Genomic DNA, 26,150 nt, shown 5'->3' with positions numbered 1-26,150 from the left:
ACCTCTTGGGTTCACACCATTCTCCTGCCTCAGGTTCCTGAGTAGCTGGGACTACAGGCGCCCGCCACCACGCCCAGCTAATTTTTGTATTTTTAGTGGAGATGGGGTTTCACCATATTGACCAGGCTGGTCTTGAACTCCTGACCTTGTGATCCACCCATCTCAGCCTCCCAAAGTGCTGGGATTACAGGTGTGAGCCACCATGCCTGACCCAGAGTAGTAACATTTTTGACAATCATCATATATTTTGCCAATTATTTTTCAGAGAGATTTTACCAGGATACCAGCAATGTTTGAGAGCTCACTTCCATAAATATGAACTTGAAAGAAACAGTTATGAACTTGACAGTTAACTTTGTCTTTCTTCCTCTCTTTTTTTGCTGAAATTTGCATTTCTAGACTTCTAAGGATGTTGGCTTTTTTCATTGTTTTCAAATCAGTGGTAACTTAAGTCCTGTCTGTTCATATCTAAACATATCTTAAAGCAAAAGATTGGAGTTAAAGATACTGTGGGAAGAATACTCAAGATTGATCAGAGAAGAAAGACTGTGAATATAGGGAAAAATTAGGAGCTGTTAAAGGATTCCAAAAAGGGAAAAATGAGCTTTTATCTAGAACCCTGTAAGCAAGAACGGATACGGGGATTCATTTAAAGGCCACAAGGATACATAAATAATATAAGAGAGAAAAATCTAGAATACTCAAGGATACCCATGTAACTCCAATAGAAGTCACCCTATATTTTATTATAAGATAACTAGCCTATTAGCTATCTGGGTCTAATTTAAGCTTAAGTTACAAAAGGATGAAATAATTTCCTGGATGACGTGACTGAGAGAAAAGGAACATTTTTCTCATGTAACTTCAGAGGAAATGAAGTAACATAGCCAGCATGTGGATGTGGACTCATGGCTTGCTCTGGGCTGCCCGACCTCCTGTGGAAGGCCAGATGACAGGCCTGGGTGAGGGCTAAGGAAAGAGGCAGATGTATGTGCCAGGTAGATGTTTGCACGTATGTACCTTAAACCATTTGATCTCATGATAAGTCTGAAATACGAATATTATTTACATCTTCATACAAATGATGAGAAGACAGAATTCAGAGAGGCAAAGCATTCTGCTCCAAATCACACAACCCTGCAGGGCGGAGTTTGATTCTCCCGCCAGTCTGAGTGTGGATCTAGAATCTTTCCACACTTCATTGCATCTCTTCACGGAAAAGAATTTCCCACCAGATCCCTGCAAATAATTATTTCAAAGAAGCTACAGAAAATGAGTTCTACAAGGCTGATTGGTTTGCGTCTTGGTGTAAGGTAGGTTTAGGGAAGATCAAGGATATTTATTTATTCAATTTCATGAAATTTCATGAGAAGCTCCTTTCTGTCCAACTACTGAACAACTCAGGGGTACCTTAGCATTCTTTTTATCTGATAGCTCCAGTAATTTTACATCACGGCCCTCTAAGTGTTGTATCAGTCTGCCCGGTTAAATCAAATTGCCCTTGGTTACTTTTTAAAAATTATTTTTCCTAAGATTACCTGATGCAAAATATATTGTTCCCGAAGCTGGCTTGCAGAATTCCATGCAATAGTTCCATGAGCCAAGACTTTAGCTTTCTCAATCCACTTCAAAATTAATTCAAGCATTTCATTGTATTCTTCTAAATGTGATGCTGCCTGAAAAACCAATAACATTAAGATAACAAATGTAAACTCAGTTTCTTGAGCTATAAATCAGTCTTCTGTCTTTTTGGACACAACAATCTCAGGGGTTGATAGTTATAATATCTATGATATTCAGTGGTATCAAAAAATCGTTTCCCTGTTGAAAATCTGTCAAAGGCTTCTCAGTGACCTTGGGATAAAGCTCAAATTCTTAATATGATTGAATTATTCCTCTTTTTCTTTCTTTCTTTTTTTCACCAGGGTCTTACTCTCACCCAGACTGGAGTGCAGTAGCAGGATCATGGCTAATTGCAGCCTCAATCTTACAGGCTCAGCCTCCCAAGTAGCTGGACCACAAGCACATGTCCACATGCCCAGTTAATGTTTTGCATCTTTTGTAGGTTTCACCATGTTGCCCAGGCTGGTCTCAAACTCCTAGGCTCAAGTGATCCTTCCGCCTCAGCCTCCCAAAGTACTGGGATTGCAGGTATGAGCCACCATGCCAGGCCTTCCTCTATCCCTTCCTTCACCCTCCCCTGGGTAAGGAGGTGGCAAGTGGGGATTACAGCAGCCAAAGTTTCAATACTATAATCAATGGGTTGCCAACTCCTAGTTTTAACTTGTCACTGATTATATTAATCGGTTTCAAAAGTCTAGTCTATATGCAACAATTATTACAGATGTGCAATCTGAACCTATTAAGTCAATGTAAGCTAATATATATGTAGTTTACTTAAAGGTACTTGAATTAACCCCAAACTGATTTCATAAAACATGTTAACGGGTGAATATTCATTTCACAACATACTTCTCCATTTTACAAAATATTCACTCCAAAGTCCGTTTATAGGACCACCTTTGTCAGTGACTTTATCATACGACTGGATATAAAATAAGTGCTGGTTTACACCTAAGTCTTAGGAACACAAGTGTAGCATGAAATAAGCTATACCTAAACTACTCTCTCATTGTCCATTTTATCTTTTTATTTATGTTTATTTATTTTCAAAAGAGAAAAGCAGAACATGGAAGTTTCTGCCTTAGAGGATTTGGATTTCTGGTCCGGAACACATACCTGATTGAGTTTGGAGAGCCGATTCTCAGCTTGTCTAATGGTCTGCTGGTGAAGTTCAGTCAGTTTTCCTATCTTCTTGGCCAGTGGCTTACCCAGTTGGCCATTCTGTTCTGAGAATTTCTGTACTGCTGCATCTAATTCCATTAACTTTGAATTACAACCATCTAATTCCTCTCCCAGCACCTTGATGGTCATCAAAATGAAAGAACATTAGAGAATAGAAAATAAATTTCTTCAGGTTTTCCAAGATCAGACTGATTCTTGTCAAAGCCAAATATTATAATGAATAACTTTACTATAATTCTACTATGATCAGGTCATTTTTGTTTCTTCGGTTGGAAAGGCAGAGCAGGATGTGTTGTAATCCTGGTGTTTGTTTCCTATGAGGCTGAGTGAGAAGGCTAACATTTTCCTTCTGCCCCACCCAAAAAGGATTACAGTCCCTGAACTCATCAACAGAGGAAGAACACAGATTTAGCTACCAAGGACACAATTCACTTTGGAATTTATATACTTGCATTCCTAAATCATCACTTAGTCCTTTGACAGTCTTCTTTCTTACACACTCGTGCATGTATATTTATTAACACTGTTCAATTATAATGATAAGTTATGGAAGAGGATCTGTGTAGATTCAGTTATAACATTTCTTTACCGCCTGCTGTTACTATTTGGCTTTAATAAAGGTTCCTAAAAGGTTTTTATCCTGTATCCCCAAGTAAAACTGACTCCAAAAACTATTTAATTCATTCAATAGCACCCTTTAAAATTCTACTTCTTACCTTTTGGTCAGTTTTAGCTTGAACTAAATTATCTGTCTTAGCTTTCAGCTTAGTTAGAATAGTTGTGAGGTCTTTAGCTATCTTCTGAATTTGCCGGCTGAGTTCCTGGCTCATGGCTTTGCTCTGCTCAACTTCTTTTATTTTGTCTTGGATCTAAAAAATCAGTGTGAACAGCAAAACAAGCCATGGTTAAAATTGTATAATAGATACTAAAAATCTCAAATGATGTTGACAAGACACATTTTAACTGCTTTGGCATTGATACCTTTGGTCACACCAGAGATGTGCAGTTAGTTACAAGCTCTCCCGGCTTTCCCTGACTTCACTATCTTTATGTATTTACTGCACTCCTTGTGTTCCAGCAAAGATACAAGCAATATGTGTAGAGGAATTCACTTATTAAATATTTACAGAATACTCATTATAGATGGTTGTGTAGACAGCTGAGTTTGAATCCTATCTTCTCCATTAACCAACGTAATGACCCTGAGCACACAAACTCCTCTAAGCCTTTTTCTTCATAGGATGGAAAATCCTCCTAAACAGTTGGAGGAACACTGATTTGTTTCCAAGCACCTTTTAATCAATGACTGTTAATGATCTGTTAACTCTTTTTGTAACTTTCCAACTACAACTCTATAGTATGCCAACAAAGTATTAAGCACGTCTAATGCAAAGGAAGGTGAGAAAAAGACAGTTAGCATTTACAAATTTCCAATGACTTCGGTTTGATTTGATAACAAACATTCACACTGTTGCTTAGAATAAAATGCTGAAGAAAAGATGTTAAAGAGAGGAAACATTTCTTTTTTTTTTTTTTTTTTTTTTTTGAGACGGAGTCTCGCTCTATCACCCAGGCTGGAGTGCAGTGGCCGGATCTCTGCTCACTGCAAGCTCCGCCTCCCGGGTTTACGCCATTCTCCTGGCTCAGCCTCCCGAGTAGCTGGGACTACAGGCGCTCGCCACCTCGCCCGGCTAGTTTTTTGTACTTTTTAGTAGAGACGGGGTTTCACCGTGTTAGCCAGGATGGTCTCGATCTCCTGACCTTGTGATCCGCCCGTCTCGGCCTCCCAAAGTGCTAGGATTACAGGCTTGAGCCACCGCGCCCGGCCGGAAACATTTCTTTATATAGTTAAAGATCTTTAAAAAAACCTCTTTAGTAGGGAGAAAACACACCATTAAAAGAGTGTTAATGATGTGTTTGGCCTTCATTATATTGAGTGTCAAAGTAAATTAAATACATATGAATAAGTCTATGATAGGAAAATTAATCCAGAGAAAAGCTTACATTTGAACCAAAAAAAGAAAAAAAAAAAACCATGGCTGTGCACAGAGGTGCACATCTGTAATCCCAGCACTTTGGGAGGCTGAGGCAGGCAGATCACTTGAGGCCAGGAGTTTGAGACCAGGCTGGCCAACATGGCAAACCTTGTCTCTTTTTACTAAAAATGCAAAAGATTAGCTGGGTGTGGTGGTGCATGCCTGGAATCCCAGCTACTTGGGAGGCTGAGGCATGAGAATTGCTTGAACCCAGGAGGTGGAGATTGCAGTAAGCTGAGATTGTTTCACTGCACTCCAGCCTGGAGGACAGAGCAAGACTCTGTCTCAAAAATATAAAAAGACCATGAACTTGCCAAGTCATCCTTCCCAATAGATCTTCCAATGTCTAAGAAGAAAACCAAACATATCAATTAAATACTTAAAACAGTAAATAGCACATATTAGTAGTTTAGGTCAAAGTCATGATAAAGTAGGATCGGATTTTGATGAGATTTTTAAAACACTTTGCATCATACATTGAAGATTTCCAAAGTAGAGCACAACTGTATGAATCTGACAGTTTGTACAAATGGGATATTACTTCCTATTTCATGTAGCACTTTAGAATTGTAGTATGTCTTCTCTTTGTCTCATATAGAATGGTTTTAATTAAACTTTAATAGCTTTAGCATTAAGCCACTAAGAAAGTCCTAAAAATCTATTATATTTCCATACAGATGTTATTTGAGCCTATTTTCACTACATGAAATTGTACTCTTCATGAGACCAGAGACAGAAATCTCGCTCTGGTCTCAACACCAAAAAGGACTATGCATTTCTTCTTAAAGAAACAAAAATATTTGACACAAGAGGATTGACCCTATAAACAAAATAGAAAGACACTCATGATCATAGGTTTACCTGGTCACGGATCTTTAGGTCCAATGCTACTTCAGCCAACTGAAGGGAGAGTTCAGAAGGTAATATGGTATAAAGACCCAAGTACTTATCCTTCTGTTCTTCTGCCATTTTTTCAATGTTCTGTCGGTGATTTGTGGCTTCTGTTAGGAGAATCTGAAGAAAAGATCAAAATAAGAAATTTCTGGGAACCTTCTAAGGAGACTGTTATAGACAAGGCTATACATTGCTCATCATCATATAATTAAGTGTGGAATTAGAGAAATATCTTAAAATAATACAACACTCTTCTTTTGTCTCTGAATATAAAGCATGTTCACTTTAGAAAACAAAGGAAAATCCCATGAAGTAATACTAAATATCTTCTATAGAACACATTTCTGAAATTTTAAAATTCAATATTCAATAAATATAAACAAGTATGTTCAATTAAAATCAGGGCAATTGTTTTTGAAACAAGGGGTAAAGAGAATGAGGAGATTTTTTTGTACCTGAAGTTCTTCAAGTTGAGCATCTATTTCTATTGTTGGATTCCCTAAATATTCTTTCGTTTCCTGAACCCAACATTTCACAGAATTGATCTGAGTCTCCACCATTTCTCGGTCCTTCAGCTCTTGCTTCACCAACTTTCCATTAGTCTTCACTTTCTCCTGCATGCTTCAGAAACATTACAGGGATAAAACAGAAGTGATGTGAAGTGAAAGGAACCCCCTAATACTTGACAACATTTTATCCAATACATATACAGAAACGGGAAATCTAATATCTTTTTTGCAAGTAAAGACACTTCCTCAACACTGTCAAATAACACTTCAGTTCATGTATAAATGTCATATAAAGTGAATAATTTGTCCTTGAAAATTTGAGAGTTGACTGTCTCACATGCCACTGAATTGCAATTAATTTCCTATGTAACGTAGCCTGTCGATTATTTCATTATTTACTTCCTCTTTGGAAATCTACTAAAATGGCACATTTAAAAGTAATGTATAACTGGAATATATATGGCCATCTATTAGAAAGTAGTTTTTAAAGAAAAAAATCAAGCTTTGGAAATTTCATAATTAATCATGTTAATAATGTCCAAATTTCAAGTCTTTATTTGAATTAATGTAAATTTAATAAGTGTTAGGTTACCCCCACATCACCTATAAGGGAAAGAGGTGAATGCAAGGACATGAATGAGGTAATATTTGTAAATATAGAAATCAAATTATCTATAAATGTTTTTTTGCTGGCCCAATAAGTGAATCAGGGCTGGTTGTATATCAACATTAACTTGCTCTTTCTACTAAATTCACTGCCAGTCAATGACTACTATTTACCTGGACTGTGGTGTCATCTTTGCTCCTATATCCCTGTCACCCCAGATAGCCAATGAGTTCTCAAGCTTTATCAAATCTAAGTTCTGAATAGCTCTCAATTGTTTCCCTCTCAGGCTTCATTTCTCTTGAATCACCCTTCCTCTCCCTGCATCACCCAAGGAGCTCCTTGAAAGTGACATGTTTCTTCCTTTCTTACATGTCCTTCCCCTGTTTGCAAAACTCAATGCCTAGCTCCAGGCTGCTCAGGCTTCTGCTTAAATTCTCCTTCTGAAGGGATGCCTTCTTTGACTCCTCCCCTCGGCTGCTTGTCTCTGCTTCGGATTCCCTCAGCTCCCTTTTCACACTTGACTGAAAGGCTGCCTTAGTTGCCTATCTCTGCTGCTTGACTGTAAACAGCATGAAGACAGACACTGAGTCTGCATGGTTCTCATCGTATCTCTAAGTACTATGAGATATGTATTTGTCAGACAAATGATTGAAGAGTCAAAGAAACCGAAAAGCAAGGGTGATGGGAACGGATCCCCACATTTTTAAGGTGGTGTGAAGGAGCACCTTCATACTCAAGTGCCCTGCTTATCCCTTTGGGTCAAGGCCAAGTTTAGTAACAGAATGAAAGTAGGTGCTTAATTACTTCAGGCATCGATCTTGCATCGCGGTGATTTCCTGCATGAGCGGTGGCTCTCCCCCGGGGGTCGGGGCGGCTCCATCCTGGAGCATGCTGAGGGCTTGCTGCCGGAGCATGCCCAAGGCCGACTGCTGCTGCTCCAGCTCCAGAACGAACGTGTCGTGGTATTCAAGAAGAGTTAAGAGTTCCGCTTTCGACGCCTTCTCTGCTGAACTTCCAGGTAACTTATCTTGCAGCTGATCAATCATTTCAGTGGCCTTTTTAACCTGATGACAAATGTACATACTATGAAGTTCAATAATAAATAAACTGAAAAAAATAAGGTCATTCCCATAAAAGCCACACACTAGTGTATGAAGCCAATTAAAGATGATGGTATACATTCCATATTTTAGGAAACTGGAACCTGAGGCACCGTCTTAACATGAAAGGAGATATCACCTCTGTACCTCTGGGTTTAAAGCTTTAATCTCAAAATAATATTAGGACGATCAGAGACTATACTTAATACAGAGAAAGCTTTTTTTTTTTTTTTTTTTAAACTAAGAAAACAAAATACTCTTTCCAATATTTAAGGTAACATAAATGAATACCTTTAAATCATAAAGGAAGACACGGCCTAAAACATTAAACCTTTAAAAGATGGAAAAAGTGGCCAGGCAGGCATGTGGTGGCTCATGCCTGTAATCCCAGCACTTTTGGAGGCTGAGACAGGCAGATCACCTGAAGTCAGGAGTTTGAGACCAGCCTGACCAACATGGCAAAACCCCATCTCTACTACAAATACAAAAATTAATCGGGTGTGGTGGTGGGTGCCTGTAATCCCAGCTACTCAGGAGGCTGAGGCAGGAGAATTGCTTGACCCCAGGCAGCGGAGGTTGCAGTGAGCTGAGATCACACCACTGCACTCCAGCCTGGGCGACAGAGCAAGATTCCAAAAAGGAAAACATTGAATATACATTTTCGGTAATGAGTTAAATTTCTGCTCATTTTCAGGTTTCATGGTAAAGAAAAAGTATCTTGTTCTTTTACAAGGCCAGTTAAGAAAGCAAATGGGGGAAAATGGGCTTGTTCTCCTTTCAAAATTTATTTGCTTGGTTTTTCTCACTGATATAATTTGACCGTGACTTGGGACTAAACTGCACATTGCATTTTGTACTTTGTTTCATAACTTAGTTTTTATGTCATTGAAACAGAGATTTGAAAAAGCCTTTATTACTTTCAGAAAGCTGACTTCAAACAGCAGCAAAATACCGTGTTTCAAAATACATTATAATTAGTGAGGAAAGAAAGGTGAGCCCATGGACAGCAGAAACTACCTTGTTGTTAAAGCCTGTCCACTCATCCACTGCATCTTCCAGGATCTTCTCCTGGTCTTGGGCCACAGCTCGAAGGCGTGTCCAGCGCTGCCAGACAGTGGTCATTGACCTGCTCAGGGTGGCTTTGCTAGCATCATTTCCGGTTTTCTCCAGTTGTGAAGCTTTTTCCTCAAGCGCCACGATTTTCTCATGGAAAGAGTTAACCACTGACACTAAAGCCTAGAGTTGGGGGTGGAGGACGGAAGAGAGGAGACAAGGGAGAGATTAATTTTTTTAAAGTTCTATGGATCTTGGTAAAGCCCAAAATTACCTGCAAAAGGGAATGTTTCTACATATACGTTTATTCTCCTCTAGGTACTCCTTTATGTTTATTTTTTAACCAGAGTTAGTCTTAAAGCTTTTTAAAGAGGTGAGGTGAATATTATTTATGTATTAAAAACAAAAGTGTATTTTGCTACTTGAGATGACATTTTTTTCATTTTTAAAAAGCAGCACAAATGTAAGTGAACCAAACGTAATATTTTAGTATGTTACATTTTTTCCTTATATTGCTCTGATAAAGGGAGACTCAGTTATTAATTTTTCAGTTTTATTTAATCTGTTATCAACAAAAAGTATTTACTGACATTTATTAAGTGCCACATCTTATTGGAAGCAAACTGCTCTGAATATCTTTTTAAAATCTTTGCTATGCATTTCCAATGGGAATCCTAAAAGGTAACAGCATTTAATAAACTTAAAACTTCTCTAAAATGTGGTTAAATGCATCCTTATCATATTGAAAAATTCCAGGTAGAAGTGAAGATTTATTGATCATGTTGCAAAGACCCATTACAATTATAGAAAAAGGATTTTTTTTTAAAAAAAAAAAACAGCCCAAAACTCTGACCTTGTGCTCTGACAATTTTTCTTCTGCTTCATGACTAGAAGAAGTCTTCAACAAAGAAAACTCAGACAGTTTCTTTTCTGTATCATTCATCAATTCAATAACCTCTTCCCTTGCTTTCTGGTAATCGTGCCATTGAGCTGTGCATCTTGAAAGAGTCCAACAGAAATTGATAAGTAACATGAAATCATGTATTTCTACGCGAAGCTCTGGTGTCAGTATGTCTAATGATACTTAAGAGAGATTCTAGAATGCATGTATGTGCTAATGTCTGTCATTTGTGTATCACTACTTCCAGCGTGGAAATTCATTTCACTAAATATAAAACACAAAACATCCTGAAATACCTCTGCAAGAGATCCGCTTGGGCACAAGAGTCCTGGCTCATCCTCTGGCTCCTGAGTTCCAGAGAAGCCATTTTCTGTTCTAGGTCTTCTTTGCCGGTTGGCTTGATGAGTGGGTCCAGGGTGGCTACCAGGCCGCGGAGCTCCTCCAGGTTACTGTGGAACTGATCCTCTGTACTGAAAAATTCCATGTGGTTTTTGAGATTTTCCTCTGCGCTCTCCACATCTAGGCCGTTGCCTGCCAGCTGCAACATTTCTTGGGCATCCTCAAGCCAGTCATTGGCCGCTTGAAATACCTGATAATACCTTTGACACTGGCTATACATTTCAGTCAAAGTAGCCTGAAAAACAGCAGTTGCAAACATAATCAACTCTCCTTTGCAATGTATTTGCAGGAAAGAGTTTCATTCATTCATTTGTTTTCCAGTCCTCAGTCTCATGGGTGTATGTATGTAAGTGCATTGATAAGCTAGGGGAATATTTTTGTGGTGCCATCCATCATCAGCCTTGATTTTTCCTTCTGCTATTCTTGTTATAATTGTATTATTGCCATTAAATTAAATAATAAGGACAGAGATGGGATTGAAATTTATGTCAGTATCTTGACTAGTTCTGAAAGTTCCCTCTCTAAGAAATAATATAATGCTTAGAAATATGTGGCAGACTGAATGTTTACCAAAGTGCAGTAATGTCTCCGTTGGTCAGAAGTATAACAATACGGCCAAGCATGGTGGCTCATGACTGTAATCTCAGTACTTTGGGAGGCTGAGGGAGGCAGATCACTTGAGGCCAGGAGTTCGAGATCAGCCTGGCTAACATGGTGAAACCCTGTCTCTACTAAAAATAGGAAAATTAGCTGAGTGTGGTGGCGCATGCCTGTAATCCCAGCTATTTGGGAGAGTGAGGCACAAGAATTGCTTGAACCTGAGAGGCAGAGGTTGCAGTGAGCCGAGATAGTTTCACTGCACTCCAGACTCTGTCTCTCAAAAAACAAATTAACAAACAAACAAACATGGAAAGGAAAAGAAAAGAAAAGAAAAAAGGAAAAATAAAGAAATATAGCAACATGAAACTTCCAAACTGGCATTTACCAGACCACAGAGCCACAGAGTAATTTCTGGAAGCGAAATAGTAACCTGTGAGTCTTGCATAGAGACTAAAATAGAAAAGTTGAAAAGTTTAAGTCCGGAAGGCTGGTCCATTCAACTCCAGAAGGAAAAGAAACACTCTAACCAGCCATCAATGACTGGACAAGATAAGCTGTGACTGTGCAAGTGAAGATGCATAGAAAAGGTAGAGAAAGTACCCGTAAGATGAGCACCAGTTAAGGAAAGAACAGGGACAGCAAAGCATAGAATCAGCAGAGGAAATAAGAAATGCCCCAGGAACCATGACCTTTAGTTATTTGGACGAAGATAATCAATAAGACAAGATGGCACAAATAGAGACATCTTAATAGATTTAAGATTTTGGTTCAAAACTCACCAAAAGAAGCAAGCTTACCTGACAAATGTCCTTCAAGAATGAAAATTTCTGGTAACTTCTGTTCTACTCTACATTCTAGATTCTATATCTCTGTTTATACTAATAGGTCTAGAAAAATAGTTAAAAAAATTTTTTTAAACAATAGCCTTGAATCAGCATGAAAAGGTTAAAGTGTACTAAATAGTTTTTAGTTTAAAAAGTCAGAATTTTACATGAAGAAGTTTATTATGATTTTATCCAATATTAACATTTTTACTATTGAAAGTGTTAACCTTAATCTTTGAGGAAAATAAAGTTAAATGAGAGCTAAGATTCATCTGAAGTTACTTCGTGTCAGACCCGATGCTAAGAAGATAAACCCAATAAAAGAATCATTAATATCTCTCTTCTACAAAGAGGGACAGAGACTTATAGGATGTCATTTGCCTGGGATCAAATAGCTGCTATTAAAACTCAGATGTGCCCTCCTCCCAGGCTTTCGCCACTGTATTATCCTGATGAAAGCTACCTTTTACCTAAAGGGTTGGTTGACATCTCCTAGAATCAGAGGGACTGAAGACAGACATGGAGAAAAGGAGCCAAGAAATTAAAGGAAGTAATCCTCTAGCCACTATTTTTCTCTTCTTGTTTTATTTCATTTTATTTTATTTCGTTTTTAGACAGAATTTTGCTCTTGTTGCCTAGGCTGGAGTGCAATGGCGTGATCTCGGCTCACTGCAACCTCTGCCTCCTGGCGATTCTCCTGCCTCAGCCTCCCAAGTAGGATTACAGTCATGCACCACCACACCCAGCTAATTTTTTTTTTTTTTTTTTTGTATTTACTAGAAACAGGGTTTCACCATGTTAGTCAGACTGGTCTTGAACTCCTGACCTCAGGTGATCCACCTGCCTCAGCCTCCCAAAGGGCTGGGATTACAAGTGTGCACTACCACGCCTGGCCCTCTTCTTATTTTTGAATGCACAGAACTTGCAAGCCCCAGAGCAAGCCGCAATTAGGCCAATCTGGGAAGTTTTGTACATGCTCCCATTTCTTTTTGTTATCCCTGAGTCAAGTAATTACGAGTATTCTAGTCTTTCTTTTGCTGTGCTATAGGGAAGCAAAAGATGGACAGCACTCATCCCCACAGAAGGGGTGAAGAGACAGGGCAATTAATGGGATACCCCACAAAAAAGTGGCTTATTAGCAAGGTCAGGGCTGTATTGTCCATCTGCCTCTCTCCATTTCGACTCTTCATCTAGCACTGATTTTAGAAATACCAGCCTTCACATTGTCTACAAAGGGCATCAGTAATTATTCATTGTTAATCAGGTGTACTATCAATGTACTAATATACAATAGCAATTATGTTACCAATACCATTTATCATCTCTTTAAAGGTGAGAGATCACTGAGGCATCACTATTATAAGCAAAGTGAAGTCAAGATGGAAACCGCACAAAATGAATAGCATGCACATAAACAATTAAAATCACCTGGCCCAGCACGGTGGCTCCCACCTATAGTCCCAGCACTTTGGGAGGCCAAGGCAGGCAGATCACTTGACGTCAGGAGTTCAGGACCAGCCTGGCCAACATTATGAAACCCCATCTCTATTACAAATACAAAAATTAGCTGGGCGTGGTGGCAGGCGCCTGTAATCCCAGCTACTCGGGAGGCTGAAGCACAAGAATCACTTGAACCCAGGAGGCGGAGGTTGCAGTGAGCTGAGATTACACCACTGCACTCCAGCCTGGGCGACAGAGCAAGACTTCATCTCAATTAAAAAAAAAAATTAAAATAACCATTTAAGTCACTGCTGAAGATGCTTCTGTGTAGTATTTAGAAAGAAATATTTAAAGAAGCAATTATAACCAAGCAAATGAATTTCTTGTACCTGTTTACAAATAAGCAGAATGGAAAAAAGAGAAGTGAAGGCCTATTATACCCACCTGTCTGGTGCGTAAGGCTTCCTGAATGTCTCCATCCAGCTCTGAGAGCTCAGCGAGGCTGTGTTCTAAATCCGCAGAGATCAGCTCCTTGGCCTTTGTGAACTTCTCCTTTTCCTTGTGACTCAGTGCATTCATGATTCTCAAGCTGGACTGGACCTCTTCCTGATGAATTTGGATCTTTCTGATTTCCTCTTGGATGTCCTGCAGGTTGAGGTCTAGGTACACCGGCCCACTGAGTTCTGCCTTCACTCTCCTCAGCCAGTCCAGGGAGCGACTCATCTCAGTCTGGAAGTCTATACTCTGCACCATTCGGCTCTCACATTCTGTCACCGTCTCACCAATGGCAGAAGTCAACAGTTTTAACTCCTCTTGCCAGGACTGGATCTGATGCCTGGCTTTCTCATAAGCCAAGGGGTCAAGGTGTGGGGCAAGATCTTCAAGATGTATGGTTACTCGTTTCAGTAGAATCGCCGAGTCCTGAAGGCTTCCTCCCAGGGAGTGATACATTTTGAGCTTCTCCTCTGCAGGCAGCGTTTCCTCATTCACTTTGGACTGCTCTTCTTTTACAGACTTCAGTTGTCTCTCTAGCTGTTGGCACATCTTCTCGTGTTCTTGGTAAGCACTGGTGGTGTCTTCTAATAAGCTAACCCTCTGCTCTGTTTGTCTCTTCAGCCTGTGATATAAGGTGACAAGGTGCAGCATCTTGTCTGGCTGCCAAGGCTGACCTGTGCTGCGAAAACCTTCTTTTTTCTGGTTCAGCTCATCCACCGCCTCCCCAAGGCCCACCACCTCGTCCAGAATGGCTCTGCAACCATCTTGCAGAGCCACAGCCTCCTCCACAGCCAGGTCGGTGGGAACTTTGCTCATCCTCGAGAATTGGGCTTCAAGTTCACTCAGAGACTGGGTTGTCAACTCAATCAAGGAAGCATATTCCTTCCGAGCAAGAATTGCTTCCTGGACTTTATAGAACTTGTCTTTAGCCAAGGCAACAATTACGTTAAATTGTTGGGGCAAAGTGTTTAGCTTTTCACTGAGGTAGGAATGATCAACTTCATTCAGCGATGGTAATATGGTCTGCCCAGTTCTCTGCAGCATAAGTAGAAGATTTTCATATTCTGGAGATTGTTCAAGAATGTGTTGGTATTTGGCCAGCTGTGTATGAAGCTCAGTACTCTCATTCATTAGGTTGATTTCAGGAAATGTAACAATATCTGCTTGTTTTAGCCAGTGGCAAGCTTTATCAAAATCTTCCTTAAAATGCTTCCTAGAAACCAAATTCTTCTCTAGTTCTTGTAACCGGTGACTGCACTTTTGTAAAACACTGTCATAGACACTCTGCAATTCCTGAAGCTTCCCCAGCACTTCACTCTTTTCCTGCTCTGTGACTCCTTTCATTAGTTCGCGACCCTGGGCCCAAAGTCCAGTGACCTCATTTTGGTAAGTCTTGAGGCTGGCTTGTGCACTCTTACATGTTTTGACTTGTTTGCTCACATCATCTGGTAACAGACAGATGTGTTCACGGAACATTATCTTTCGCTCGTGTTGCTGAATTTGGCTGGTGGCCTGGAACACTGCCATGAGAAATTGGCTTTTCTCAGACAAGGCTTTGTTTAAGTACTTTCTTCGCTGGCCCACTAAGTCACTGAGACAATTCACGTGGCTTTGTGCATCAGAGAGAGCCTTCTGAATGACCTGTCGCTCATTGAGACCAAGATCCGCCATGACCCTGTCTGCGTCCTTTATGAGCGATTTCAGGAGCATCTGCTTGGCCTCCAGTTCACTGCAGATGGCCAGGTGATCCATGAGAAGGTTCTGAGCCATATCTGGAGGAGGGCTCTGCTTAAGGGCCTCGGCGATGTTGGGTTGTTGCTCTTCTGCCCAATCCATTAGCTCCTGAAATCTGGACTGCACCACATTTAACTCCTCCAAGTTGGTGACTGACACTTGGATTTTCCTTTTAATGAGGTCCTCAAGCTGAAACCAACGTTGCTCTAAATGACTCGTCTGTTCTTTGACTAGCTCCTTGTCATCTAAACTCAGATGCTCTATCATTTTCTGCTTTTGATCTTTCAGATCTTCAATAGCATACTTTCTCTCCTGCAATGCCAATGCTAACTTTTTCAAAGCTTCCAGGTGGACAGCTGTACTCTCCGCATCAGATCTGAAAATACATGGAAAGGTATAAGAGCAAATTAGCTGTAGTCAATATCAATGTTTGTTCACACTATGCTAAATTACACTTCACCGTTTTCTTTTTGGAGACCGAGTTTTGCTCTTGTTTCCCAGACTGGAGTGCAATGCTGTGATCTCAGCTCACTGCAACCTCCACCTCCCAGGTTCAAGCTATTCTCCTGCCTCAGCCTCCCAAGTACCTGAGATTACAGGCATGCGCCACCACGGTTGGCTAATTTTATATTTTTAGTAGAGACAGGGTTTCACCATGTTGGTCAGGCTGTCTCTAACTCCTGACCTCCACTTGCCTTGGCCTCCCAAAGTGCTGGGATTACAGGCATGAGCCACTACTTCTGGCTGACACTTCACCATTTTCTTTAAGTGGATCTTCTGAGCTTAGAATAAACGGGAGTAGTTCAATTCATGGTTTATTGACAGAAGTGCTATAATTATACAAGTCTCATCAGAAGTCAATATTAGAAGTTGAATCAAATCAAGTTGCCTACTTCTTTCTGGCTGATAATGCCTTCCAATCAAATCAGAATACGCTTTTATCTTCCTCTGGCTCTTATCAACTGAGCAGAATCTATATGGTAACAAGATCCTTGGATGGTTCGTGTAATGTTAAACAGTGAGAAGCACTGATCTAGTGTACTCTAGAAAATGATACTGAAAGAAATTAATAAGTGATGCATGATTTGTGTGCTTTCTTTTGTGAAAAGGGTTCAACAAACAATAGAGTGCTAGGTAGTATGATCTGTAAGGTATAACCAACAGCTCTAATGGCTACTTGTGTACTTGGATATTTTTTGCTTATCATTAGAAATCTTCAGGAATAAGTGTGAAATGTAAAGAATTGTCATCCCTTTGCTATGAAGCACACATAAAAAATGGAATCTTACAGTCTTTTATACTAAATGATCAGTTCTGAGGTATGAAAAGCAGAGTTGGGAGGCAGTATGAGAAGTTCTGTCTGGGACACAGTAAGTCTCAGGTGTGTGTGGGGCCTGCTGTAAGTCAGAAATATGAGTTGTTAATATTGACTGGACTAATCCCAAAGACCAGTAAATTGTGAAGTATCAAAGAAAAGCAAACAGACCAGAAAATGGTATACCAACAAAAACCCCAAAACCCCACCATGAGTTCATGATATCTAGAACAATGTTTGCAGTTTTCATCACTGTAAACTAGTAAATCGGTGTAGAAGAAGTGTAGATTTTAGCAATTATAGTGATCAAATGTATGGAATGGTTTACATAATGATCCAGTATGTGTGTGTGTATTCTTATTTTTCAAAGAAGAAAGCTAAGAGGGGTTCAATCACTACAAAATCACAAAAGACACACATTAACTGAATTTGGATTGTTCACTAATTTCTAGACTCTTATAAGAAAAAAACCGGACTGAATGACACAGAATGCATTCATTACCTTATAGACTTGATAAGAAACCTAGGGAGCATATAGGTTCAAGAAAGATTCATTTCATGAATTCATAGATGATATCCCATAACTTGTAATTAAACAAAATTAGAAATATTTTTAGAATATTCTTTGAGGTCACAGAGAAAATGGTACCATTTTCAAACATTTTTACCCACTGGTTAAATTAATATAGAGCTAGGAAAACCATGACTCTATATCCAGGTGAAAACATTAGGTTCATAATGATGTTTTACTTACCAATATTAATAATAATAAGCAATAGATGATATACCTAAGACATTTTATTTTATTTTTTTGAGATAGGGTCTTGCTCTGTCACCCAGGCTAGAGTACAGTGGTGCAATCTTGGCTCACTGCAGCCTCCTCCTCCCAGGTTCAAGTGATTCTCCTGCCTCAGCCTCCCAAGTAGCTGGGATTACAGGCATGCACCACCACACCCAGCTGATTTTTGTATTTTTAGTAGAGATGAGGTTTCACCATGTTGTCCAGGCTGATCTCGAACTCCTGACCTCAACTAATCCACCCGCCTTGGCCTCCTAAAGTGGTGGGATTACAGGCATAAGCCACTGCACCTGGGCACATTTGAAATTTTTATAGATATTAGGAAATGTCTGGCTTAGCATTTTGGTGACCCATCGGATAATTTATGTTACCTGGCCAAGTTATCCCATTCTGTAGTAAATTTTTCTAGGAACACTTCAACGACATTCATACAGTCATGGTAATCTCTTGTTCTCTGAAGATCCTCTTCCCTTTGCAGGCACAGGTTATTAGACTGACGGCACAAATCGAGCCACTGATCATTTAAATGATTTATTTCCTTGTGTTCAGGAGACTCCTCCTTCTTTGTTAACTTATTCACCTTTTCTATTATGGTGTTCACGGATGCCTGTTTGCTCTGTAGTTTCTTAACAAAATCCTAAAGGATAACAGCAACAAAAAATATGTAATGTGTTAAGAAATCCCCAAATAGATATAGAGAGCAACACAGACATAAGACCTTTGAACACTCTAAGTTCCTTAATATGAAAAAACTGAAGAATGTTCAAGTCATGGGAAACAAAGAGAAAATCTAAAAATCACCGTACCTCTTTATGAAAGTTAATTCCCATGTGTGCGAGATTCAGGGTAGCTGTGGTATATTCTTTTATGGTACTATTTCCAGAGGCATAAAGAAAAACTAATACATGTGAAACATTATGGTCATTATTGAAAAAAGTCATTATCTTACCTTGAAGTGCGACCTTCGTTTTCTAAGAATTTTTAAAGCGTTCATGTTTTTCAAAATTTATTCTTAAACTAAGAGTGCTTTTATTCTCAAGATATCGGGACATTAGGACATTTCCTAGGTCTGCTAAATCCTGGGTCTGTCAAGTTCTGGATCTGTTCAGTAAACATTATGAACCTGTTCCCTTAACTAAATATCCTGTGACTAAGAATGCCTAACTTTCTGGGAATGCAGCCTAGCAGGTCTCAGCCTCATTTTACTCAGCCCCTCTTCAAGATGGAGTCGCTCTGGTTTGAACGCCTCTGACAGAAACCTTCCAAATGTAAGAAACAAGGCAAAGTAGCTTGGGTCACCAGGTGGGCAGTGGTGCTATGTACAAAGTTGGGGAAGGCTGGAGTACATTCGCCAACTGGAAAGGCAATGGTTTAGATTCATCTACTCCCTGCATACACAGCAAAAAGAAATCTCTAACATACCATCTCTGCCAGCCCAACACGTGGCCAGAGGATCATTTCTTTGGATAGTGATTCCTCCAAGGGGTTGGTTCATGGACTTCCATACTCTCCCCACTGCTCACTCCCATTTCCATTTACTTCCACTACCCAAAAAAATGTCTTAAATCCCCTGACTGATATATGAAATTTTGTCCTTAAAGCTAGGTTCAATCACAATTAAAATGTTAATAAAACAACAGTGTCACCTTGAATGTTTTAAGTATGTGTATATCTAAAACAAATACAGCAAAATATTAGCATTGTTTATTATCTCTGAATGGTAGTAGCATAAGTGATTTAAATTTGCTTAAGACATTTCTGTATTTACTAAGCCTTTTATAATAAAACTTTTCTTATAAAATACATTTTAAAAAATTAAATTTCTAGGATGGTTCACAAATTTTTTTTTAAAAGTTCATGCTTTTGAGAAAAAAAATAAATCTTATTATCCCTATTCTCTTTTTTTTCTGTACTTGCAAACAGCACTTCAGTAAACAATATATTATTATTGACTCCTGAAATCATGGAGAAGAAAAAAAAAATCTTAAAGTTTGTTAAAAACCTGACCCAACTTCCAATCAAGTTAATACACTTTTAATTTTCTTTTTTCTTTCTCCCTCTCTCTCTCTTTTTTTTTTTTTTTTGAGACAGAGTCTTACTCTGTGGCCCAGGCTGGCTCACTGCAACCTCCACCTCCCAAGTTCAAATGATTCTCGTGCCTCAGCCTCCCAAGTAGCTGGGATTATAGGCATGTGCCATGCAAGGCTAATTTTTGTATTTTTAGTAGATATGGGATCTCACCATGCTGGCCAGCCTGGTCTCAAACTCCTGGCCTCAAGTGATCTGCCCACCTCAGCTTCCAAAAGTGCTGGGATTACAGGCATGAGCCACCACACCTGGCCACAATTTTCTATGTATTGTAAATTATTTAAATTATATATAAATATGTAATACAAACTGCATTTATATTATACTTTAAATGAATTACATATAGCTCAAATATATAATTAATGAATTGATAAGCTTACAGTCCTACAGCTTTAGCATAATATGGTGATGAAAATCTAAAAAGTAGTAATGTTCCTTGTTTGCTTAGTCACAGAGTCTCCTGACTAAGCAGTCTACTCTGTAGACTAAATCACACCTGCTTTTTATAGGAACAATGTACAGAATGAATGTCTTCTGGTGCAAGTGGCCATCTGAAGCTTCAGTAATATATTGGAATGTTTACTTTATAATCTGTTTTCCCTAGCGCCAAGTGAAATTTGTTCAGATTTGCTATTCCTTAAAGCAGTGGTCCCCAAACTTTTTGGCACCTGGCATGGGTTTTGTGGAAGACATTTTTTCCATGAACGGGGCTGGAGGGGGATGGTTTCAGGATGAAGCTGTTCCACCTCCAATCATCAGACGTTAGTTAGATTATCACACAAAGCATGCAACCTAGATCGCTTGCATGCGCAATTCACAGTAGGGTTTGCACTATGAGACTCTGATGCAGCCTCTGATCTGACAGGAGGTGGAGCTCAGGCAGTAATGCTTGCTCACCTCCCACTGTGCGGCCAGGTTCCTAACAGGACATGGACTGGTACTGGTCCATAATCTGGGGGTTGGGGACCCCTGCCTTAAAGAGTTGTATTAATGTCTAAGGATTGACAAACACTCAGGCATATTGAAGTGAATACACTGAACACATTTCAAGTTTTCTATTCTGTTGGCCTCTTTTATCTCCCCTGGGGACAAATGAATACCCACCTTAACCTGTGAAACCATGTTCTGTGCAATACTCAGCTCCAGCTCAGAGTGCCTCCTCTTCATGTTCTGCAGTTGCTGATCAGCATCTTGCAGGTAAATCCAGAGCTCCGCCTTCAGGTGCTTGATCTCTTCCCACCCCTGAGTTAAGTTCTGGGCCTGGACGAGCCTTTGTTCAATCTTGAGAAGACACAGGGATAAAAGTTAGCAACCACACATGGAAACATTTATGGTTAATGAATCAGAGATGGACCTCTCCAGCTGGCTTGTGCACTCATTTGACACACACATACACACACACACAGGCAAATACATAAATTTAAAAAGTACTTCTTTATTTGCTTTGGGAAAAGCAGATTTCTTTTTTTATTGAGGGTTTCTAAAGACTTTAAATGTCTACGAGTTATGCTATTCGGTTTTAATCAGTGTTGTGAAATTCTTGTAAGTTTTTTTTGTTTTTTTGTTTTTTTTTTTTTTTGAGATGGAGTTTCGCTCTTGTTGCCCAGGCAGGAGTGCAATGGCACATTCTCAGCTCACTGCTACTTCTTCCTCCCGGGTTCAAGTGATTCTCCTGCTTCAGGCTCCCGAGTAGCTGGGATTACAGGCATGCGCTATCACACCCAGCTAATTTTGTATTTTTAGTAGAGACAGGGTTTCTCTACGTTGGTCAGGCTGGTCTTGAACTCCTGACCTCAGGTAATATGCCCGCCTTGGACTCCCGATGTGCTGGGATTACAGGCATGAGTCACCATGCCTGGCGAAACTCTAATAAGTTTTATCAATTTATTAAGTCTAAGGCTGCTCTAATGGTTTTTCTCATTGGACATTTCAGTAGATTCATCTGACTGACTCATGAATTTGGTGTTAAGGTTAACCAGAAAATACTTCCGTTGTTCTCTATTGTACATTTGTTCATCTTTCTTACAACATGCTGAATTATTAATGTTTTGGATATGTCTTTAGATCTGCTTCACTGATTTTTGAAGCTGTGTAATTTGTTTCAATAAATCATTTCTGTAAAAAATAAATGGGTTTTATTGGCTGGGCACGGTGGTTCATGTCTGTAATCCTAGCACTTTGGGAGGCCAAGGCAGGTGGATTGCCTGAGCTCAGGAATTCGAGATTCACCTGGGCAACATAGTGAAGCCCTTTCTCTAATGAAATACCAAAAGTAGCCAGGCATGGTGGTGAGTGCCTGTAGTCCCAGTTACTCGGGAGGCTGAGGCTTGAGAATTGCTTGAACCAGGAGGCGGCGGTTGCAGTGAGCCAAAATTGCACCACTGCACTCCAACCTGGGAAACAGAGTGAGATTCTTTCTCCAAAATAAAATAAAATAAAATAAAATAAAATAGTTACATCATCTTTTGTAAGGATTTAAAAACAGATGTGTTTTGATAATATTAGAGAGAAAAACCTTATTATTTTGACTTTTTTTTCCTGTGAATCATTTTACTATTCTGTGAATATTTAATAAATTAAATACCAAAACTAAGTCTTATTTTTCTTTTAAACTCAAATGTGGACCAGGCGTGGTGGCTCACGCCTGTAATCCCAGCACTTTGGTAGGCCAAGGAAGGAGGATTGCTTGAGCCCAGGAGTTTCAGACCAGCCTGGGCAACATAGCGAAGCTGTGTCTCTACAAAAAGTATAAAAATTAGCTGGGTGTGGTGGTTCATCCCTATAATCCCAGCTACTTGGGAGGTGGAGGTGGGAGGATCACCTGAGCTCAGGAGGTTGAGGCTCCAGTCAGTGATGATAGCGCCACTGCATTCCAGACTGGTTGGCAGAGTGTCTCAAAACAAACAAACCCATATGTGTTTCATGGAAGAGTTTAAGGCTGCAGTGGCAACAGCGGGGAATACACGGCTCCAGTGCTGCCATCTATCTGTGGGGACCAGTACTGCTACTCATCACAGCCCAGACAGTTTCAAAACCCTTCTGAACACCACACTTTACCAATGAACTAGAAGGATTGTGACAGATGGCATATTCTTTGGCATCCTTGATAAAATAAAGAAAGAGTCAAGAGCCCCTTTCATATTAAGTATTGCCTAAAGAAAAAGATGGAAAAGAAGAAAACAACAAAAAAAAGTGTGGCAAAATAGGAAAAGAGAGAGAATGGCCATTAAGGAGGAGAGAAAAAGAAAGGTTCTAACGGTCCACGAATGAATGGGACTAAGTGATTCAGTCTCAATCTGTTGTCAGCAATGTCAGGATGTGCTTAATTTTCTATGACTTAGCTAAAATTCAAATATCTATTTATTATAATGACTGTAGAACCATTATATACAGCAAGAACAACTCAAGAGCTATTTTCTTTCAATATCACATGAAATATTCAAGCAAGAGAATCTAATAAAACAAATTCAATGTGATTTTTCATTTTCTTACCATTTGCTCTGTTAGTTGAATGTCTTTTGCCGTGGTTTTCACTGAAGCATTTGACAGGTCACACATGGAGCAAAGGAGATCTAGGTAGGTCCTTGCCTGCTCTTGCAAAGCTCTGAAGTGTTTGACCTGGAAAAGGCAAGCGTCAGAGTGAAAGAGATGCATCAGCTATTTAGATAGCAAATACTTGTATCATTTGTAAAATTCTGTTAACACTTCAAAAATAGTCTTGCTATGCTCAGCGTTTTCACCACTGTGTTCAAGTGACATATATTAGTGACTCCCAGGAAAAAATTCAAATCACCGATGAGGATTTATTTGTCCACTATTTGCTTCTCTTTGTATGTAAAGTATTCTGCATGGTCTGGGAAAGGGGAAAACGCAAGAAACTTCTATAATCTTTCCAGATTACTTGCTCACATGCCAGCTTATTTTCCATTTCAGAGAAAGAATTTGTAGCCTTCTCTGGTCTCCTTCTTAACATGTTTTTGTATATCTTAGAGACAGAAGGCAAAGGTCCGCGAGTTGGTGGGTTTCATTGGAGTGAGCTTTGCAGGAAATTCACCTTGTGATATTCTCTTTCCACAAGCCCAGGAGAGGCTTCTCTAGGTGGATCTTTAATCTATTTACAGAAACAAAGAAATGTGTTTCTTTGCAGATGCTCAGATTCTACTCAGGCTCCATTTTAGATACTGGGCACAGAGCAGCCCATAAAGCAAAACCCTTGCTCCTATGGAGTTTACATTCTTAGGAAGGAGATAAATAATATATAAATAAACAAACATGCACTGGAATGTTTAGTACTGTTAAATATCATGTGGAAAAATCAAGGTGCTAAGCAGATAGGGTATGAGGAAGAAGCACTGCCATTCAGGGACAGTGTATCTCAAAGGCCCCTCTGAGGAAAAGACCTGAATGCATGGCATGGCATAAGGTAAGAACATTCCAGCAGGTGGACATGGTGGGCAGAGAGAGAGCAAATGCAAAGCCGTGAGGCTGGAGTAGAGTGAACCAGGTGGGAGCAGAGGTTGGAGGGTGGGGCGGGGGCAAGTCATGGAGCCCCTTATAAGAAGAGCTGACCATACATCCCTGTTTGTTGGGTTTTGTCTTTAGTCTAGAGTTTCTCGACTCAGAACTATTGACAGTTGACTCCAAATAATTCTTTGTTGTGTGGGCTGACTCATACCTTGCAGGCTGTCAGCAGCATGCTTCGCGTCTACCCACTTAAAGCCAGCAGCGATCCCACCATCCCAGTTGTGACAACCAACAACGTGTTCAGACAGTGACAAATGTCCCCTGTGGGAGCAAAGTCGCCATCTCCTCCACTCCAGACTGCTGCTCTGGTCCCATCGGATTATGTAAAGCAGACCCTGTCTTATCAAGAAGGTTCCATTTGGGAAAACAAATTAACCAGCCTATTCATAAGCCATGGTAAGAAAGTTGGAATTTAAGTGTGATGGGAAAATATTCGGGGCATCATGATCTGAGACAGGCTTTCAAAGACTCCCTCCTAACATTGCGTGGAGAACTGGCCGCCACAGGGGCGGTAGGCAGCAATGGTGCCCAGGTGTTAGGCTACTGCAGGGATCAGATGAACCGTGAAGATGGCCTGACTGGGGGCGGTGGCTGAGGTAGTGAGAAGTGGTTCTTGATTACTACATAAATGGGGATAAATAAGGAAGGCGGTATTGACCGCAAGTTGTAGGGATAAAGTCGACCTCCAGGATTTTCCCAAATCATAGCGTCAATCATGTCACCTGATTTTGTGACTCTGATCTCAGTATCTTTCCTCTGCACTGTGTGGATTACCTAGACATGCTATGCTCCTGTGGATATGATAAATACAGATTAATTTCCCATTAAGTCAGAAGTAGCACCTTTTCAATTGAATGTACAAGCTAACTATGGTATTGAGAGTCATCAGCCACTGTCCACAAGTACCATATCATGCACCTATGACCCAGAGAAAGTTATTTGTCTCAAGCAACTTTTGGATATGAGAAGAGAACAAGTTGTCAGAATGTCTATTTTATGAACATATTTAATAGAAAGGAATGATGCTATATTTTGAAATTTATATAGTTGGTCTGATTCCGAAAGCATTGGAAGTAGCACATAGAGTGTCAGTGACCACACAGCTGCAAAAATATTTGCTAAAATCAACTTTACAGAAAAATCTTATAGTACTTTTTCCCACTCCCTAAAGTTTTATGCCTTATAAAAACACATAGCACTCTGAATGGAATCAAATCCATGTGTCATTTTCTTGTGGTAGTAGGGAGTGTATTATCTTCACATATGTATTGAGGGTTTACTAGATGGGTGGTGCTGGGGACACACACTGCATCTTGGTACCATGCCCATTGTAAGTGGATTCTCCAGTCACACATCCAAGCTTGCGAGCCACTAAGGGCCTGGTCAGTTTTACATGAACACAGCAAGTTCTCATTTAATGTTGTCGGCAGATTCTTGGAAACTGTGACTTCTTTAAGCAAGAAGTTGTATAATGAAACAACTTTTGTTCTCATCAACACTGTAATAAACCTGCATATGGAAGGAAATGACATTATTTGAGGACCTGCTGTACATGGTTTTGCTTAAAGTTTCAGTTTCTAAGACCTATCGATGGCATTAAGTGCGGACTTACTGCACTTGCCAAGGGAAAAACTAAAACAACACAAAAAAACAAAAGAAACAACAACAACAAAAATAAAATAAAAAAGGAAGCAAAATAAAAAAACCTTTCCTCCTCAGAGTGACGGTGGTCCAAGTGTCTCCACCACCTCGAACTCCCTTCTCTGGCTACTTTCAAAGACCATTTAGAGAGATGTGAAACAGGCAGAAACAGGGGACCATACAGTCACATAATCTGGAAGAAGGATCAGTATCCTCCTGTGACCACGGCTCATTCTGGTATGTGTAGTAAATCTCTTCCTGCTCTAGCAAAAGATCACTGGCATTAATACTTTCTTCTCCCTTCATCTCTTTTGTTTCTTTTTTGGTTACAAAAGAGAAAAATTAAGTGTTGATCTGAATTTATTCAATTTATTCAAAGTGCATTG

General features: G+C 39.8%; 1 protein-coding gene across 22 annotated transcripts in view; it reads right to left on the bottom strand.

Moving 5' to 3' along the window:
- Positions 1–26,150, bottom strand: part of SYNE1 (spectrin repeat containing nuclear envelope protein 1) — a 523,271-nt gene that overhangs the window by 191,458 nt on the left and 305,663 nt on the right. For all 22 annotated transcript variants that reach the window (XM_021936839.2, XM_031667714.1, XM_021936840.2 and 19 more), the window contains 13 exons: positions 23,092–23,217; positions 20,704–20,880; positions 17,883–18,148; positions 13,613–15,773; positions 10,202–10,539; positions 9,858–10,002; positions 8,969–9,187; positions 7,656–7,915; positions 6,191–6,356; positions 5,703–5,855; positions 3,522–3,674; positions 2,740–2,922; positions 1,539–1,676 (listed from right to left, as the gene is read on the bottom strand). In XM_021936839.2, coding sequence (XP_021792531.2) covers positions 1,539–1,676; positions 2,740–2,922; positions 3,522–3,674; positions 5,703–5,855; positions 6,191–6,356; positions 7,656–7,915; positions 8,969–9,187; positions 9,858–10,002; positions 10,202–10,539; positions 13,613–15,773; positions 17,883–18,148; positions 20,704–20,880; positions 23,092–23,217 — 4,485 coding nt within the window. The remainder of the gene's footprint in view (positions 1–1,538; positions 1,677–2,739; positions 2,923–3,521; positions 3,675–5,702; positions 5,856–6,190; positions 6,357–7,655; positions 7,916–8,968; positions 9,188–9,857; positions 10,003–10,201; positions 10,540–13,612; positions 15,774–17,882; positions 18,149–20,703; positions 20,881–23,091; positions 23,218–26,150) is intronic.

The sequence above is a fragment of the Papio anubis genome, chromosome 6 (assembly GCF_008728515.1).
Source record: "Papio anubis isolate 15944 chromosome 6, Panubis1.0, whole genome shotgun sequence".
Taxonomy (NCBI): domain Eukaryota; kingdom Metazoa; phylum Chordata; class Mammalia; order Primates; family Cercopithecidae; genus Papio; species Papio anubis.
Note: the sequence above shows the minus strand (reverse complement) of the source record. Positions and strands in the feature narration are given on the sequence as shown.